Below are 18,038 nucleotides of genomic sequence, written 5' to 3'. Positions count from 1 at the left end.
ACGAAGAGACTCGCGGAACAGATTAATTTCGTCTTGCGAGGCACCACTGTATATTGTGTGCATGTTTACAATAGACAGTTGAAGAAGACCTCTGGTCAAAACATCTTTGGTTTAGCTATGGTAAGTTTTCCGAAAACGAGTTCATGTTATTCTATTTCATGGAATTTTGCTATCCAGATCCCAATTTGCTTGGAGAGGTTCGTCTCCCCACGCAGCCACAAAGCTCACTGGGTGACCTTGGGCCATTCCTGGTCTCTCAGCCTAACCAACCTCACAGGGATGTTGTTAGGATGAAATGGGGAAGTGGAGAACCATGCACATCCCAGTCTGTGGGATGCAGGAGTTGACGGCAGATGGCGAACATCTTACCTGCTGCCAGCTAACAATCTCGCTTGTAAGATTTCTTGCTTCTGCTAGATCCACATAGAGATTGTGGACCCCTAGGCCAAAGAATTTGCACTTAGCAAAATCTATGCTGACTGAAGCAAATGAATCCTGATACCCTTGAAACTATCAAAGAGGTGAAGGTGTGCATGTACTTTGTTTTTTATAGGTAAAAGGTAAAGGTAAAGGACCCCTGGGCGGTTAAGTCCAGTCAAAGGGGACTATGGGGTTGCGGCGCTCATCTTGCTTTCAGGCCGAGGGAGCCGGCGTTTGTCCACAGACAGCTTTCCGGGTCATGTGGCCAGAATGACTAAACCGCTTCCAGCGCAATGAAACATCTGGGGACGGAACCCCAGAGCGCACAGAAATGCCATTTACCTTCCCGCAGTAGTGGTACCTATTTATCTACTTGCACTGGTGTGCTTTTGAACTACTAGGATGGCAGGAGCTGGGACAGAGCAACGGGAGCTCACCACGTCACAGGGATTCGAACTGCCAACCTTCTGATCAGCAAATCCAAGAGGCTCATTGGTTTAGACCACAGTGCCACCCGTGTGTGTGTGGGTGGGTGCGTGTGCCCCCGGGCCTTCTGGGAAATGTATGATTGAAGAAAGTGTCAGAGTATTATTCCCTAGGGAAATAATAATACAGTAGAAGCTATTTTCATCAATCCTCTGTTTCTTTTCGTTTTCCAATGCAGCGGCTATCTAAAGGAATAAATGAGTTTTATCGTGGGATGGAGGGGGAGTTTTGCTACACTGTTTGACTGCATTAATTTATTATAGTTTGGTGCCTGTGCTCTGGTTCAGCAGCATGGCCCTGTGGACATTCTCGGTGAATCTGCAACAGAAACGCTGCTGGTTTGAACAGGCTTGGGGCTGGGATGGTTCCAATTAGACCCAGCAAATGTAAAAGGGATATTTTTTATGATGGTGCACGACCCTTCCTGCTGGAGAGATCTTGGCCCCGCCATCTCATGCAGAGTTGTTCTTTCTGTCAAGAGTGTTCAGGAAGTCACATTTGCCCGGGGATTCAGTTCTGTCAGATTTCCCAAACTTGCCCTATGGTCAGGCTGGGTTTGTTATGGGGACATGGAAAGGGAAGGCAAAATGGGCTCTGTGGAAAAGCAGAGGCAGGCACAGTTTGTGTGACTCATGGCATGAGTAACGCCAGGGCACTAAAAACACAGCTGTCAAATTTGATGCAGTGTTGCGATGCCAACTTGTATACTTAAGCCTTTTAAAGAGCAATGGCATAGTGTGTTCTCCTTCATGGAGAGCACGTGTCGCGGTGGGGGCCGACAGGACACTCCAAAGTTGGGGGTGGGCTAATTGGTTGTTGGCCACTGATGCGATTGGGCTTCCCTTGTTGTTGGGAAGAAGTTAATGTTGCCATTTGTTGACTGATAGCCAGAAATGCTAAAACTTTTTGTACCAGGCTAGGGCTTCCTCTTTTCGCCCGTGCATCGGATTGCCCGTCCCCATCTCCCTAGAATTAGGGTTGTTCGCTTTGACCTTGCTATGCCTGTCATGGGGTCGTCTGCTCTTGGGGCAGGGGCCCGGTAGGAATTTTGTCCATCTGGCTGTTTGGCTGGGGCCATTTGGTTTTTGCCTACTGCGTGGCAAATCGTCACAACTTGTAAGGTTGCGGTTAGGCATTGGTTTATGGTTTGGTTGGTTGAGGGGCATGGATTGGCTGTGCCTGCCCCTCTAATGCTGCTGCTGCTGCAAGGGATTCCGTTAAAGGAATCAGGGGCTAACTATTGCTTGTCCACCCTGTCAAGGGGGCTCGGGCCATAGCAATGAGCTCCTGGTTGCATTTGGGGTGGGCGGAGGGCAAGTTCCCTGCTCCATCGCTAGCCCCAAGTGTATTCCCCTTTTCTGACTTTCGCAGGCGTGCGGAATGTCAGTCTGTCCCCCACGGTGGGGGCAGATAGTCGCAACCAATGCCTAAGCAACCACTCACATTTTTGTATTTTAATAAAGTTGTGGCCAAAATTATGCCCAAACCTTAAACAAAAATTTCTGTGTGATGTGTGAGTTATTGGGGTGGCCCTGGGGACCTCGACATGCAACATGTTGTAAACGGCACATTATTATTATTATTTTTAAAAGGTCAGCGGTAACAATGTTGGAAAAAACAGGTTCACAACTGTGGTGCCTTTTTTAAACAAGTCTGAAAAGGGCCAAAATAAATGTATGCCTAATTATAATTTCTGAACAGATCGTACAATGCCTGGCATTGCGATGCTTTCTCCGTTCCTCAGTTTGCACATAAGGAAAGGGATTTGAGCACACAGAACAGCTTGGCCTACATCTGCAAACCTGCACTGGGATGCTGACCTTTTGGGGGGATGAAAGGGCAAATTCAAAAATTTGCCTTCTGTGAGTGTGCTGCTGCTACAGATGAGGAAGTCAACTGAGGGGTGCAGCTGCCATTCTGAGTTGCTTCCCCTGTTTTTCTAGACGTGGTTGTCTTAATGGGAAGTTTGTGTGCCAAGCACATTGAAAGGAAAAAAGTGATTACATGTCTGACTGTCATGTCACTGCTGGGTCAGACAGCTATAGTGTGTATATAATAAAATGATGTGAATGGAATTGCTCCCTCATATAAAGTCATACAGCCAAAGGCCATTCTTTATGATTTACGATTCTCTTGGCACAATAATAAAAATGATTTTCAGTTTCTCTTCAGTGTGTGACTCACATTATACACTGCAGTTTTCCCAAGTGTTTCTCTTTCCTTTTCCTTAGAAAAAAAAGGGGGGGGAGTGTTTTGTGTCATGGGAGCCAATATCTACAGATTCATCTGGAAACAAGGGGTTTTAAAAGTCATTTTTCTTACCTCTTTTCAACTCGCTTTGCTTTAGGCTGGTGTTTGTCTTCAATAAATGAACTATTTAGAGCACGGTGCAATCTCTAGAGGAAAAGCAGGGAACAAATTAATCAGTAGCATAATCAGCCTTGCATTTTAGGGTGGAGCGGATAGGAAATATGAACGCTGCATGTAACAGGCTGCGATTTTGTTTGAAGCGAAGCACAGTGGAACCTTGGTTCTCGAACGGCCTAGTTGACGAACAAATCGGCTCCCGAACGCTGAAAACCTGGAAGTAAGTGTTCCGGTTTTTGAACATTTTTGGGAAGCTGAACATCCAAAGACGCTGTTAGCTATTGTTTCCAGGATGCCTGAGCCAATCGGAAGCCATGACTTGATTTTCAAACGTTTCAGGAGTTGAAATGACTTCCGGAATGGAATAAGTTCGAGAACCAAGGTTCCACTGTATTGAGCTGTTTGTGTATGACCCCCACTGTTCTGACCCCCCCATCCCATTTTCACTGGTTTGGGAAGAGACCACAGAAGATAGCTAGAACCTTTCTCATTTAGAAAAGATGCTTAGAAAGTTGAAGTAATTTTGATCCTTTCTAGTATTTTAACATTTGTTTGTATGTATGTATGGTCTCAGAAGATGATCTTAGGGTCTGGGTAGGTTCATATGTAAAGAGGAGATCCCTGAGGTACTGTGTTTTGACGTATGGCTGTGACCCCCGATTTTGTTGTTTTGTAAACAGCTTTGAGGGTTTTCCCCGATCAGTTAAGTGGTGTTAAATTTTTATGAAATAAAATAAATACAATTAAAAAAAATAAAACCTTTGCTTCTCTGGATGGAGGATATAGAGAGGTTACCCAAGGCAGTTTTGTGGTGTAATCCATTCAGAACAAGAGTGATTTAATACCAGGAGGACGTACCTGACTTGTATGAAGCCAGTATCTCAGCTTGGATTTCTTTTTGATTCGTGGGATCACCAGCCTGTATACGATGTGCTCTCCAATAGTAGTGAGAATTGACAAGCCAAACCCAATGCATAGCATCACAAAGAGTCCAGAAAAGTGCTTGATGCCCATCTGCAGTGTCTATTAAGAAAACAAAGGAAGTGAGTGACATTAGAAAAACTGGCTGGTTTTCTTCTTGCTGGTTTAGTCCTTGCCCCACCCAGGTCTAATCAGACCCAAGACCCACCTCCAATCTCAACATGCAACAGGTCCCCTCTCTTTATCACATATGCCCATTTTATCCTTCCCACTTTCACTGCGCTTGTGCTCATCCCCAGCATCTGATACAGCATGAGGGGCTTTAGCCAGAGGCAATTCTGTGCTGAAATTAGGGTTGCTACCCGTCCCTGGAAAAATGGGATCACCTCGTTTTTGGACAAAAATGTCCCTTGTCCCATTTGGACTTCAAATGGGATGTCTTCACACCCACCCACCCACCCCCACACCCCGTATTCAAGCATGGCTGGCCCAAAATGGCAGCTGCATCACTGTTAGTGCAGCTGACGAGGAGTCTGGCCTGGTTCAAGCGTGAGCGATGCTCCTTAGCAGCAGCCTGATGGTCTAGCATGGTGTTATGTATTGAAGTTCTTATCCTGGCCACCAGGGGCATTGTGTACAGTGGTACCTCGGGTTAAGTACTTAATTCATTCCAGAGGTCCGTTCTTAACCTGAAACTGTTCTTAACCTGAAGCACCACTTTAGGTAATGGGGCCTCCTGCTGCCACCACGCCGCCGGAGCATGATTTCTGTTCTCATCCTGAAGCAAAGTTCTTAACCCAAGGTAATATTTCTGGGTTAGCGGAGTCTGTCACCTGAAGCGTATGTAACCTGAAGTGTATGTCACCCGAGGTACCACTGTACAGCAGAGGTACCACTGTATATAGTTTTCACTCAGGTCCACGTCAGTTAATTTAGGCAGGACACCCTGGGCTGTTGTTGTTACAATGTTGACTGCCAGCTGCCTATAAGAGCAGGCCGGCTGAGCTGTTCAGTTCAGTTCTCCAGAACCACTTGGAGAAATCTCTGTGTTAACTGCTATGTCCACCCACAACCTAATACATGGTATGGGTCGGCTGCTGCTTGGCCACTCTGCCACACCAACCAGACCTTTCCTCCTCCCTCCTCCCTCCTCCCTCCTCCCTCCTCCCTCCTCCCTCCTCCTTCCTCCTCTGCACTTGAGTCTCTTCTGATGCAGCATGCATGAGAGGCTGGAGCTGCAGCTCAAGTCGTTCATGGGAGCCGGCCATCTAACCCTGGCCTCTGCCCATCTATGTGGGTCAAGTGGAAGAGCAGGACACCTAGCTCTGAGGGCCTTCTGGTGGTTCCCTCACTGCAATAAGTGAAGTTACAGGGAACCAGGCAGAGGCACCTCTTGGTAGTCACACCTGCCCTGTGGAACACCCTCCCATCAGATGTCAAGGGGATAAATAACTCCACAACTTTTAGATGACTTCTGAAGTACAGTGGTACCTCTGGTTGCGAACAAGATCCATTCTGGAGCCCCGTTCACAACATAAGCAGAATGCAACCTGCGTCTGTGCATGCGCGGGTCACGATTCACCGCTTCTGCGCACGTGCAGGACGTCGTTTTGAGTGTCTGCGCGAGCGGTGAAACCCAGAAGTAACCTGTTCCATTACTTCCGGCTAGCCGTAGGACGTATCCTGAAAGAACGTAACCTGAACCGAACGTAACAAGAGGTATGACTGTATAGGGAAGTTTTTAATGTTTGGTGTTTTATTATGCTTTTATGTTTGTTGGAAGCCTTCCAGAGTGGCTAGGGCAACCCAGTCAGATGGGCAGGGTACAAATAATAAAAATCATCATAATCTTTTAAGTTCACTACCTTAGTCACAGAAAAAAGTAAATTTACCTTGTTTACCACCTAGTAACCCTGGTTAAGTACCTGACCAATTTGTAGCTATCTCTGGAGACAACCAGGGATCGCAAACAAAATGTATGACAAGCGATTAATACCAGCTTGATACCCTTTTGTCCATTAGGACATTCTCCTCAATAAGCCCCCATGAAATACGTAAAACTTTGGTGTCTCTGCTATAATATTCTGTCTCATGTTAATTAATGAGTAAAGGGTGCTATTGAATGACGCTCTCAAATTTGTCTTGACCAACCCCATGCAAAACAAATAGATGGGTTCCTAATGGAAGCATTTCAATGTATGGGTAGTTTTCAGTTAGTAGGTAGGTGTGCATCAGAACAAATATCTTTCTCTGTTCACAAAGGAGATGCCAAAACAAAGCACGAGCGAAACAGCCGATAAATATGCTGTGACAGCTCTCTTGAAAGCCTATATTTCAGATGCACATTTAAATAAAAATAGAAGAAGAGGAGGCAAATATAATTACAACAACAGCAGATTTACAAACCGGCAATTTTCTTAGCTGTATATATCATAACACACACACACACACTTTGGGCAATCATAGAGCAAAATATGTATAAATTTCAATAAAGACAACAGAGCCTTGTGGCACCTTAAAGAACTGACCAAAGCAGAATAAAGTGGTATTATTCCTTTCCTTGATCTGGATGCTATGCTTCTGTTGATGCAGCCTAGAATAGCATTAACTGTTTTTTTGCTGCTGTATCATACTGTTAACTCATATCAAACTTAAGGTTTACCAAGACCTCTAGAACTTTTTCATGTGCGTCGCTAACAAGGCAGGTGTCTCCTGTTCTAAATTTTGGCATTGGATAATTACTGCCTTAGGGCTTATCCATACACCTGTTTGTCCTGAGACTTCCCCCCTGGAAAACCTTTCGTTTAGTGCTGAATCGGAACAAAGGGAGTGGGCTTTCTGTAGATTACCATTTGTTTCGATTTAGCACTAAAGAGTTCGGGAAAGTGGCTGGTCAAAGGCAAATTTGCTTGGACCTGTGTCTAGAAAACATGGGGTGAGCAAAAAACAGCTTGGACCCATGTTTTCTTTTTTTTTTTTAATGAATATTTATTAGCATTTCCAAATTAATACAAAATACAAAAACGAAAAAAACAAAAAAAGACAAAAAATACAAAAATGCAAAACTTAAAAACAATTAAAAACACATAGAATTTCAATTGCTTACTTTTCTTTTATCTTATTTCTCAGACCTCCTCGCCCCTCCCCTCTCTGTATTCCAATTCAAGTTGTTAACTCAGCAAGTCCTCACCTAATTTAATTCACTTTAAAAACCAATTTTACTTTGTCTCATCTTAGCTCTCATCCAAACTTATACATCAATACTTATTCTTAAAGCATTTTCTAAGATCGACCACAATTCCCTTCCACGAATTTCCCAATTTTCATACAAATAATAAAATAAAAAAGAAAACAAATTGTAATTATATACCCTTTAAATTCCCAATTTCTATTCCACCCATACCCCCTTCCCGGTTTCCGTCCCCAACAAATGTCTATCAGTCTCAGTATGCAATCAGCCTGGAGATCTAACATCTGAGGCTCTTAATTCTCTCTCACTTCCTCTCTGCCGATCTTTTTGATAGTCCTTAATGTTGAACAGCAAGTCTCGGAGAAGCTCCGGCCCAACAAGATCCATATTTCTTCCGGTCAGACCTCCATACTTTAAGGTGGAGCTGTGGGGACAATCGGACTTGAAAGGAGTATGAAACAAGATTTGGACTACCCCATGGACCCATGTTTTCTAGGTATGGGGCAAGCAGAAAGTATGGATGACACCTGAGTATAGTACTGTACATTTGAAATTCATTTTGTTTGTTAGTCTGCCCCCACCCCCCGTAACCAGCTCTGGTAAGTAGACTGGCCACAGTCTCTTAAAACTAAATGCTCCCCAAATGCTATTGTTGTTATTAAAATACATTACAAAATGCAATTAAGAGCACAGCTGCGATGGAGGGAAAAGGATAAAAGCGACTGCAAGAGCAATATCACCACAAGCCCAAAGAATGTGGCTAATACAACAAATCGGCTCCACTTCCCAGTGGGGAGGAGTTGCAGTGGACCGCGTGGCCACCCACTCCCCCCCGTTGCCTGGGAGATCCTGGCCAGCCAATCCGCTGGCCGGGGTGTGTGTGTGTGGCCAGAGCCATTTAAACGTAGGAGCAAGCCAGAGGACTTCCTCTTTGGCTCGCTTCCTCAATCACCTGCCCTCCCTCCCTATTTTGCAGGTTAGGCAATGGCCTTGCTATGGACTTCGGTTGGTTGCCTTGGTTGTCCGAGGGGACTGGTAGGAATTTTTCCACTTGGCAAATTGGCACTGGTCACTTGGTTTTCGCCTACCTCGTAGCAATCACCACAACTTTGTTAGGGTTGCGGTTAGGCATTGTTTGACCTTGTGTGGGGGAAGGTGAGGTGTGGCCATCACCTGCCCCTCCATGCTTGAGGGTATTCCGTTAAAGGAATCCGCGGGTGTTGATCTAGTCTGAAGCCCGGCTGGTGGGCTAAGGCCTTGACATGACCCCGACGGGAACATCAGGGGGAGCTTGAGTTGGTTCGCATCGACAGGGCTCCCCCTACCAGTGGCTAACCCTTACTGGACTTCCTGCACAATGGGCAGGAGTCAGATATAGTCAGGTCCAATCAATGCCTAAGCCAATACTGCTCACATTCTGTATTTTCAATAAAGTTGTGGCCAAATTTTGCCCAATAACATAAACCTAATATCTGTGTCCTTGCGTGAGTTATTTCCAACGAGGGGGTGGCTGTGGGGTCTCGACATGCAACAACAACAACAGCAACAATTTTATTATTTGTACCCTGCCCATCTGATTGGGTTATCATGCCCAATTTGGCCCCAGGACTGAAAGAACAAGTTCTTTTGATGGCACAGATAAGCTTCACCAAGCTGAAAAAACCAGAATTGATCCAGCTCCAGGGTATGCCAATTTCAATAAAACTTTTTTTTGTTTTGTTTTCATTTCAGCCCCTTTCTTTTCTATAAACCGCATTAGTGAAATCTAATCTTGCTCACTGGCTGAAGCAAGCTTTGTAATGAAAATGTGCTACTGCAGAAAAGGTTTCAATATCATTCTCTTCCTATTCAGAACTGATAGCAAAAAAGTGTGACATCTGTGCTTGATTAATTAAGTAATGAGCTTAATGATTCCATTTACTTAATGGGGGGGGGGGCTGCTCAATTTCAATGAGCTGAGGCCAAATGGAAGTGAAGGTGGAATTCAAAGTGAAATATCTGAGTAGACCGGACACCTGAGGGGGTTTTGTTTTTCTCACAAGGATTCTGTTGTGAAAGTGCTCCCTTTAACTGGGACCTTTGTAAAACTGGGACGGCTTCTCCAAATCAGGGATGTCCCTGGAAAATAGGGACACTTGGAGGGTCTGAATGTACAGAGTTACATGATTTAGAGGAAAGTGTCCAAACAGATCCTACAGAGGTGCAAAAGCTGTCTTCCATGCCTGAGTTGGGAAGAGGAGGAAGATGCAAAATGCCAAGAAAGGCTTGGAATTCAGGCAGAGAACTGAGCTGCCCATTGAACAGTCAGCAAAGTCTGACTCCAACGAAAGACTCAGCAAGACACTCTTTGATAGAAATGGGAAGTAGGGCCAGCTGAGGAGTTGCCAACAGTAGACATTTTGGCCTAGACATTTGCAAATTGCTTTGCAAAAATGTGTCTCTTAGGAGAAAACCAGGGCAAAATGCTGGTGAATTTTCAGGGTGTGTATGTGTGTGAATCTGTGGGATGTGACACATAGAAAGCAGTCAAGTACAACATTCCTAGAGTGGACATGAAAGGGGATGTTTGCTCCAGCCAGCCAGAACTTCCTGTGTCCTCCTGAGCTGGGACAAACTTCCTCTGCATATGACTAGAGATGGGTGTGTCCTTTCCTGCTCAGGTAACAAAAAGGCAAGGCACACTTCCTTCTTTTGGACTAACTTTTCCATCTTGCTTTCGTCGTGTGAGCAGCAGTGACTGCCTGTGGGGTAGTTCCACATGTATATACTTTGTAACCTAAGTCTGCCTTCAGGGATCCATCTGTGAACTGAATGTGTGAGTAAACTTCTTTTATAATACTTTGCACAAGACTGTGTCATGTCTTTTCTTTTTAAGGGGGAGAAAAGGGGATTACCAGGAATCCTTTATTGAGAAGCTTAAACAAGCTTGCAACAAGTTAACTGTTGTGCGTTTAAAGGGGAATGTTAAAACTCTGCTAAGTTATAGAACTTGCTGGTGCAAATTAGGAAGGATATTATAAAACAATATATCCTCTCCAGCCTCCTTGAACATTCCAACAGAATCATAGACTGGTGTAAAAATGTAGAGAACTAATATAGGAAAAATGAGAAAGCGAGAGAAACTGAAATTGATAGGTTTGCCCATTCCTTCCACAAACGTTGTGCAAAAAAAGCAGGGTGAAGGCACAATAAACAGGTCTCCTAGCCACAACCCCTGTGTTGTGGGAGGCATCTAGATGTTCCTTGACCTGTGCTCTACCCACAAGACTGTCATTTCCTAATAAAACTTAAATCGATCAAGCAGCTAACACATGATTAGGTGAAGCAGGCAAACAGCTCTGCCCAAGGAAAACAGCACCTTTCCCCCATAGAACAAGTTCAACTGTTTTTTTTTTGTTTTTTTTTTTAAATGTATGGGAAAGCAAAATCTAGAAATCAATTCACAGAATATTTCATCTGGGAATAAAGTGAAAATGCATTGTGTGTCTAAAAATGGGTTATAACACCACAGAGGTAGCAGTGAAAGCACCAAGATGGATATTTTGCCATTTAAAAGGGTCATCACAATCAATATTTCACTTACAGATATGAGCAGGGTTGTGCCATTATTCTTTGCTGACATATCCTTGTAGACCAGCCAAAAAATTCATTTAAAGAAGAAGAAGAAAGATGCAAGTGGGAAACTGCATGGAACCTTGCACTGGTTATTACAAATATCCAGGTTCCCATTGTAGCATGTAGCAAGGGAGAATATCCTCTTTGCCAATTCTTTCAGCCCAGAGAGATTTGCAGTGGAGCCAGCAGAAATGCAGAGAATAGGCTGAGGGGATTGTTATGAGGCTTAGGCGGCAGTCCTGTGCCCACTTACCTGGGCGCAAGGCTCACTGAAATCAATGGGATTTACATCCAAGTAGACGTGTATAAGGGACATGTATGAGGGACGCGGGTAGCGGGAAGCCTATTTCCAGACCCCTTTGTAGGCTTTGCGCTTAGAAACCTAGTGGGGAGACCAAGATCCACTGGACTGTTAATACTGTGAGCCCTTCAATCTTATACTCAGCCTAAATACACTGGTACCTCGGGTTAAGAACTAAATTCGTTCTGAAGGTCCGTTCTTAACCTGAAACTGTTCTTAACCTGAGGTACCACTTTAGCTAATGGGGTCTCCCATTGCCGCTGCAGAAAATTTCTGTTCTCATCCTGAAGCAAAGTTCTTAACCCAGGGTACTATTTCTGGGTTAGCGGAGTCTGTAAGCTGAAGCATCTGTAACCTGAAGTGCCTGTAACCCGAGGTACCACTGTATATGTGCATATAGAACCATACATCACCAAGGCACCACTGTCTCTAGTGACCTTTCTTGTAAGGAAATCAAACCTGAGGTATGCACTGGAATGCTTGAAATCTCTCACCACCTGGAGCAGGCTTCCTCAAACTTGGCCCTTCAGATGTTTTTGGCCTACAACTCCCATGACCCCTAGTTAGCAGGACCAGTGGTCAGGGATGATTGGAGCTGTAGTCTCAAAACATCTGGAGGGCCGAGTTTGAGGAAGTCTAGCCTGGAGACTGGGGAGCATATAACAAAGGTAAACAAGCCAATCCTAACATTTCCTTAAAAGGATTTACTGCTGAGACTAGACAATACATTTATCATATGATCATCTCTCTCTCTCTCTTTCTCACACACACACACATCTATATCTATCTGTCTATCTATCTATCTATCTATCTATCTATCTATCTATCTATCATCTATCTATCTATCTATCTATCTATCTATCTATCATCTATCTATCTATCATCATCTATCTATCTATCATCATCTATCTATCATCTATCCGAATAGTATTGCAGATTCAAGTGGTAACAAGAATCTCACTATCACACAAGTGTGTGTGTTGTGTAACTGTGACTCTTCCACCTTATTTCCTCCTTTGCTAGGCCTCTGGGAACTGGACATGCAAACACAGCTTTCGCTTGGCAAGTGTAAAGAAGGATGCAGCCTTGAGCTCGACAGATAAACTCAATATCCTGCCTTTAGCCTGCACAGATATCTCAGATGTAAGCAACGGTTATCTAATCTGCAGAAGGATTTTTCAGCTAGGGCTATCTTCTGCTTTAACAGTTCACATCTCCTCTAGTATAAACTTAACATTTTGTTGTTGTTACATGGAATCACAGAATCGTTGAATTGTAGTGTTGCAAGGAACCATGAGGACCATCTAGTCAACCCCCTGCGATGCAGGAATCTTTCATCCAACGTGAGGCTCAAACCCACAACCCGGAGATTAAGAGACTCATGCTCTACCGACTCAGCAAGGCTGGGAGAATATTTGAAGCCACTTCACCTCATGTTCCAGGGCCCATGTTCAGTGGCCAAGGTCTTCTGTTCTAAAAGGCTCATCACTTAGCAGGAGCGAGAGAAGCTTCTGCCTGAAACAATGGACAGCCTTGGCCAGCATATAATTCTAGGCTAAACGGATCAATGGTGTGACTCAGTAGAAACTCCCAAAACAGCTAATTTGTTAATGAGCCAATATATTGTGTTGGTACTTTATAAACAGTAGTAGAAGAAAAAACACCATCCATGCTAGTGCAGTTTATTCTCTTTCTGCTGCCCATGCAGAAGGATGACATTTAGCTTCTGAGATACGAAAAAAAGTAGTCCAGATAGTTTCCAACTGATGCTTTGTAACTGAAGAGCTCAGCGGGGAGGTGTTTTTTGTCAAGATCCTGACTGGCGAGGGGAGGGTGAAGCCTTCCTCCCCCCTGGTGTGTTGCTGCCCTGATGAAAATTGGTATTAAGTTTTTAAAAACCCTGATATAGTTGTTAACAAAGCATTTAGCAGCACATGTAGTTTGATGCTCTATGGCAGAGGTGTCTAATCTGTGGTCCTCCAGGACTTGTTGGGACTACAACTCCCATCATCCCTGATTTTTAACCAGGCTGGCTGGAACTCCAGCATCATCTTGGAGCCACCTCTGCTGTACAGACCAAAAGGATGCTGAAATCTTCCAGAATCAAAGATCACAATAGAAAAAGGGTGAAAGACAAAGTTATATTATGTCAAAAGTAAATAATATGTTAAAGGTGTTTAAACATAAGAAGGAAAGATCGGAGACATAATAGAATGATTTTAATAATTAGAAATGAGTTTTGAAAGAGGGTAAGGATTTGCTGTATCTGATTGGGTAAAGGGGAACACAAAAAAGGGAGGCGTGAGGAAGTCAAGAAAGAAAGTTTTGTAAACATGAATTTAAAAGTTGGAATTTTTATACATAGAGGGCTGCAAAGCATGATTCTTAAGCAAGCAAGCAAGCAAGCAATCAAAATGCATGCAGTCCTTTACTTAAATTTAGAAACATAAAGATTGCTTTTCAGCATTCCTAATAGGCAATTTTGTGCAATGCCTCAAAGGCTCAACTAGATGTCTCTCTTCCAGTACGGATTAACTTCAGCTTTTGAGTGTCATCACACATTTACTCCATTGTGGTTTAACTTTTAATACAATAGGAGGCTTCTAAATAAATGCCATTACATTTTTTTTCACTGCAGGAGTTGCCAAGAAGTGTTGTCTCCCCCCCCCCTCCACATTTAAACAACAACAACTTGACAGACTTTTCTTTCTGACCTATTAGCTCCTTACCGGGGGGGGGGGGGGGGAGAAGAAAGTTATATCCTTTTTGCATTTCGCAGGCCAGCTTTTTCCTGGCAAAGGTACTGTTTCCTCTGTAAGTACCTTGATGCTAATGGACGGCAATTGCCTGTTGTTCCTTTTAATACAATTTCATCCAAGTGGACAATATTCCAGAATATGTAAAGGACCAAGAGGTCAGAGATTATAGAGTTTGCTGGGTGCAGGCGTGCTGCCTTGAAAACTGGCATCCCCCCAATAACATTTTATTTTGGATGACACTGTTGTTGGAGAATGTGAGGCATCTAATCATAGCCTGCATTTTTATTGAGGCTTGATCAGGGCCTGTATTTTAAAATGAGTTTAAAGATTTTCAAATCTTCATGCCAGGCAGAAGACCAGCTGCCTAAGAACCTTGGCAAAATGTTTATTCTCCTGGACAAGGGCCCCCCCTGATTTATAGCAGAAAACAATTCTCAAAGTCAAAGGGAATTACAGGCTGACAGCCAAGGTTACACTGACCCTACATATTACAGAAGATATAAGAAGGCTGAGAAAACATAATTAAGAGTTGATAAATAGTAAAATAAAACCATGTGCCTCCCATTAAACTTGAGCCATATTTTCCTAAGGTTGAAAGGTCAAGAGCAGTGAAAAAGGCAACTGGCTTGGCTGGAGAAGAGGTTTTCTTTCTATCTTATTTTGAGGCTGTAAAATGTTCCTTCCTTTTTTACTTTGAAAAGGTTTATTCTTCTAAAAGGCTATCTATGTTATGTATTAAATATATTGGCTTAAATGTAATTATGCAAAGGAATTAGAAGCTAAGAAATGTTAAATCCTTATGCTAGATTCTTATTTCATATAGTTGGAAGAGATCACAGGGGCCATCAGCCACCAGCCCAGCCCCCCTGCCAAGCAGGAAACATCATTAGAGCACACATATGGTTGTCGGGCCTTTGTTTAAAAGACCTTCAAGAGAAGGAGATCTTTCAATGATGATGTGAATTCAAGATCCTTGACATCTGTTTAAGATAAAAATTTAAGATTAAACCATTTGTTTTGGAGGGCAATAGGGCGAGGTGAGCTGGTAATTAAGGTTCCTTGTTGAGACACATGTAAGATATATTACTACTTATTTGTCATTTATAGATAGAAGAATATATAGCTTTTTGTTTCCCATAAAAGGACAAGAGGAAATGGGTGTATCTTTTGTGATTGGTTCTAGCAAACAGCCAATAGGAATTTCAACCAGGCTGATTGGACAGAGGCAGCCACAGGAGGAGCAAGGGGGCTGGATTAAGGAAATATAAATGCTGGCCAGAATGGCAGGAGGCCAGGCCAGAGCTTGGTAACCAAATACCACTGTGCCTCATATTTATTTGTCTGACAAATAAATTATTATTTTAATTTCTCTATTGCTGCGTTGGATATTTCATTCCAGCTAATCGTTAACCACAAGCAGGGTGCTACAAATGTGGAGTGTATCTGGCTTTCAAGAAACATCTCGAGATCAGCAGGTTGTCGGCATTAACTTGCTGTGCTTAAAGCCTACTGATTTCTACACGGCTGCTGCCATGAGTGCTGGAGGGAAGACCGCTCACTGCTGCAAGGCCCATTTCTATCTGGCCTAGCGGGCAGGGCCCACACTCACCCTGAACAGCTAAAAGAGGCTCCTGGGAGGCCACTCAGACACTGCTGGAACAACTCTTGGGTTGGGGTAACTGGCTAAAATGCTTAAAACGTTTCTAATTTTGGTTCCTCTGTTTCATTTTTGTTGGGTTGGTGTTGGTTAAATGTTTAGTTGGGGTTGGTGGTTACTTTAATTTGGGTATAACTGTAAATTGTTTATTCTAATTATTATTATTATGGATTTTTATTGATTTGTTTGTTGCTTGTATAGGATATCTTGTTTTTTTATGTTAGATGTTTTGTTGTGTTTTATATATTGTAAGCAACCCAGAGTTGTTGGGGAAAGCCAGCTAGATGGGCGGGATATAAAATAATAATAATAATAATAATAATAATAATAATAATAATAATAATATAGCCCCATCTATTTTTCTGTGCTCTACAACATCCAGAGCTGGGGAACCACCACTGGCAATCTAAATGTTGTTGGGCTCCAACTCCCATATACTCCAGCTAGCATAACTGCTAGTCAGGGATGTATTGGGGCATGGGCAAAGTGCCCATTCAGCACGCCAGCGGAGTGCACCAATGGAACAGAAAAACACCAGACAGTTCCAGGTAGGGACAGTCCCTTTACTGATAATATAATGCAGCCTCACAGCTTATAGGTGGCATACAGTTGTAATATACAGTCCTTCCAGCAGTATGCAGGCTGGATCTAGACACATCCAAAAAATGTTTCAGAAAAACGTATTGTAAACCTCATCATGGGAAATCACATCGCTGAAAGACGTAACATCACAGCGTCATCTGACGTCATGGCGTTATAACGCATTTAAAATGCCTTTTCTTTTTCCACAGTCTCATTGCAGTGTTCCAAGACAGACTAGGCTCTGGCCAAGGCAGTGGTAGAGCATATGCCTGCACTGCCCAGTGCAGACACGCTCCCGAGGGGTGCGGGGCACAGAGGGTGCCCTCCCAAGCATGGGATAGCTACTCGGGTGCATGGAGCACATGCCCTGCAGCCGGGGGTGGAGTGAGCTGCTGATGGCATACATTTGGCACACAGCCTGCCCACAACTTCCAAGCCTCCCCCAGCTGTCAAAACAAAGGGGGAAGGGCGGAATGCTGCTGGCAAAGCGGCGCAGCTCCTCCGTTCCCCCGACGACTTGGGGTAGGCTTGGGAGTCACGGGCGGGTGGGCAGTGTTTCCAAATGTCAACCCCCTCATCGAAGGCACCTGGGGTGGTCCGCCCCCACCTCACCCCCTTCCTCCGCCCCTGGGCCATGGGCAAGGGTCAAGAGCAAATTTGCTTCAAACACAAGTACATTTAAACTTTAGATTGTGCTGACTCGCTCTCAGATGCTTGCTTAACCAATTCCTGGTGCAGGACAAACACACTTGAAAATCAGCCAAAACACCTAACTCAACCCTTTCTTGTCCTTTCTCTCTGCATGCGCCAACCCATATACATTAAACAGATGATGGGAGTTGGAGTGCAGCATCCTCCGTGGGACAACAGGTCCCCCACCCTTGCAACATACAATCCAGTTTTGAAAGTTCACAAGCTGCGTATCTCTCAGCCTTAGAGATGAATCCTAAAGTTTCCTTCCCTTTTAAGGTGCCAGTCCATCAAAAGGCAGCAGCGATTGTTCTCATAGTTCTCGCCACACATCACCATAATCCCCAAACTGCAAAATTGCTACGTTTGTATTAGCAGAGGGCGTTTATTTTCCCGGTGTTTTTCACCCCACTGTCCCTTGCATTAACAGTGATTTGTCCTACTTTTCGCCATGCTGAAGTACAATTATTCACTTTAGCATATGGCTTTGGATTAATGGAAGCAGCTACGTTTTGCCATGGTAACTAATATGGCTGTAGCTCAGCAGCAGAGTGCACAGACAGCAAGCGAGAGGTCTCATGTTCAACGTGACAACTCCAAGTAGGGCTGGAAAGGCTCCAGCCAAAACTCTGGAGAGCCATCACCACTCAGCATTGCCAATGAGCTGACTTTGCACAGGCCTGATGACTATTGGGCTGTGATAATGCAGAGGTGGGATTTTTCACTGCATTATGGAACACACTCCCTGAAATATGAGAGGCCCCAGCTTCTGAAGACGGAAGAAGTGCCTATTCACCTAGACCAGTGTTTCCCAAACTTGGGTCTCCAGCTGTTTTTGGACTACAGTTCCCATTATCTTATCCCTGACCACTGGTCCTGATAGCTAGAGATGATGGGAGTTGCAGTCCAAAACAGCTAGAGAGACCCAAGTTTGAGAAACACTGACCTAGAAATTTCTAAGGTTTCTCATCCTGAATCGTCTGTTTTCAATTGCTCTACAGTGGTACCTCGGGTTAAGAACTTAATTCGTTCTGGAGGTCAGTTCTTAAC

General features: G+C 44.0%; 1 protein-coding gene and 1 long non-coding RNA gene across 2 annotated transcripts in view; one reads left to right on the top strand and one right to left on the bottom strand.

Moving 5' to 3' along the window:
* Window positions 1-18,038, bottom strand: part of GRIN3A (glutamate ionotropic receptor NMDA type subunit 3A) — a 114,297-nt gene that overhangs the window by 3,071 nt on the left and 93,188 nt on the right. The window contains 2 exon segments of the mRNA XM_079959191.1: window positions 3,229-3,302; window positions 4,132-4,296. Coding sequence (XP_079815317.1) covers window positions 3,229-3,302; window positions 4,132-4,296 — 239 coding nt within the window.
* Window positions 73-3,071, top strand: LOC307206066. The gene is made up of 2 exons (XR_013834256.1): window positions 73-120; window positions 2,608-3,071. It is a non-coding gene; the product is annotated as an uncharacterized lncRNA (long non-coding RNA).

Source organism: Podarcis cretensis, assembly GCF_951804945.1.
Source record: "Podarcis cretensis genome assembly, chromosome: 17".
Taxonomy (NCBI): Eukaryota; Metazoa; Chordata; class Lepidosauria; order Squamata; family Lacertidae; genus Podarcis; species Podarcis cretensis.
Note: the sequence above shows the minus strand (reverse complement) of the source record. Positions and strands in the feature narration are given on the sequence as shown.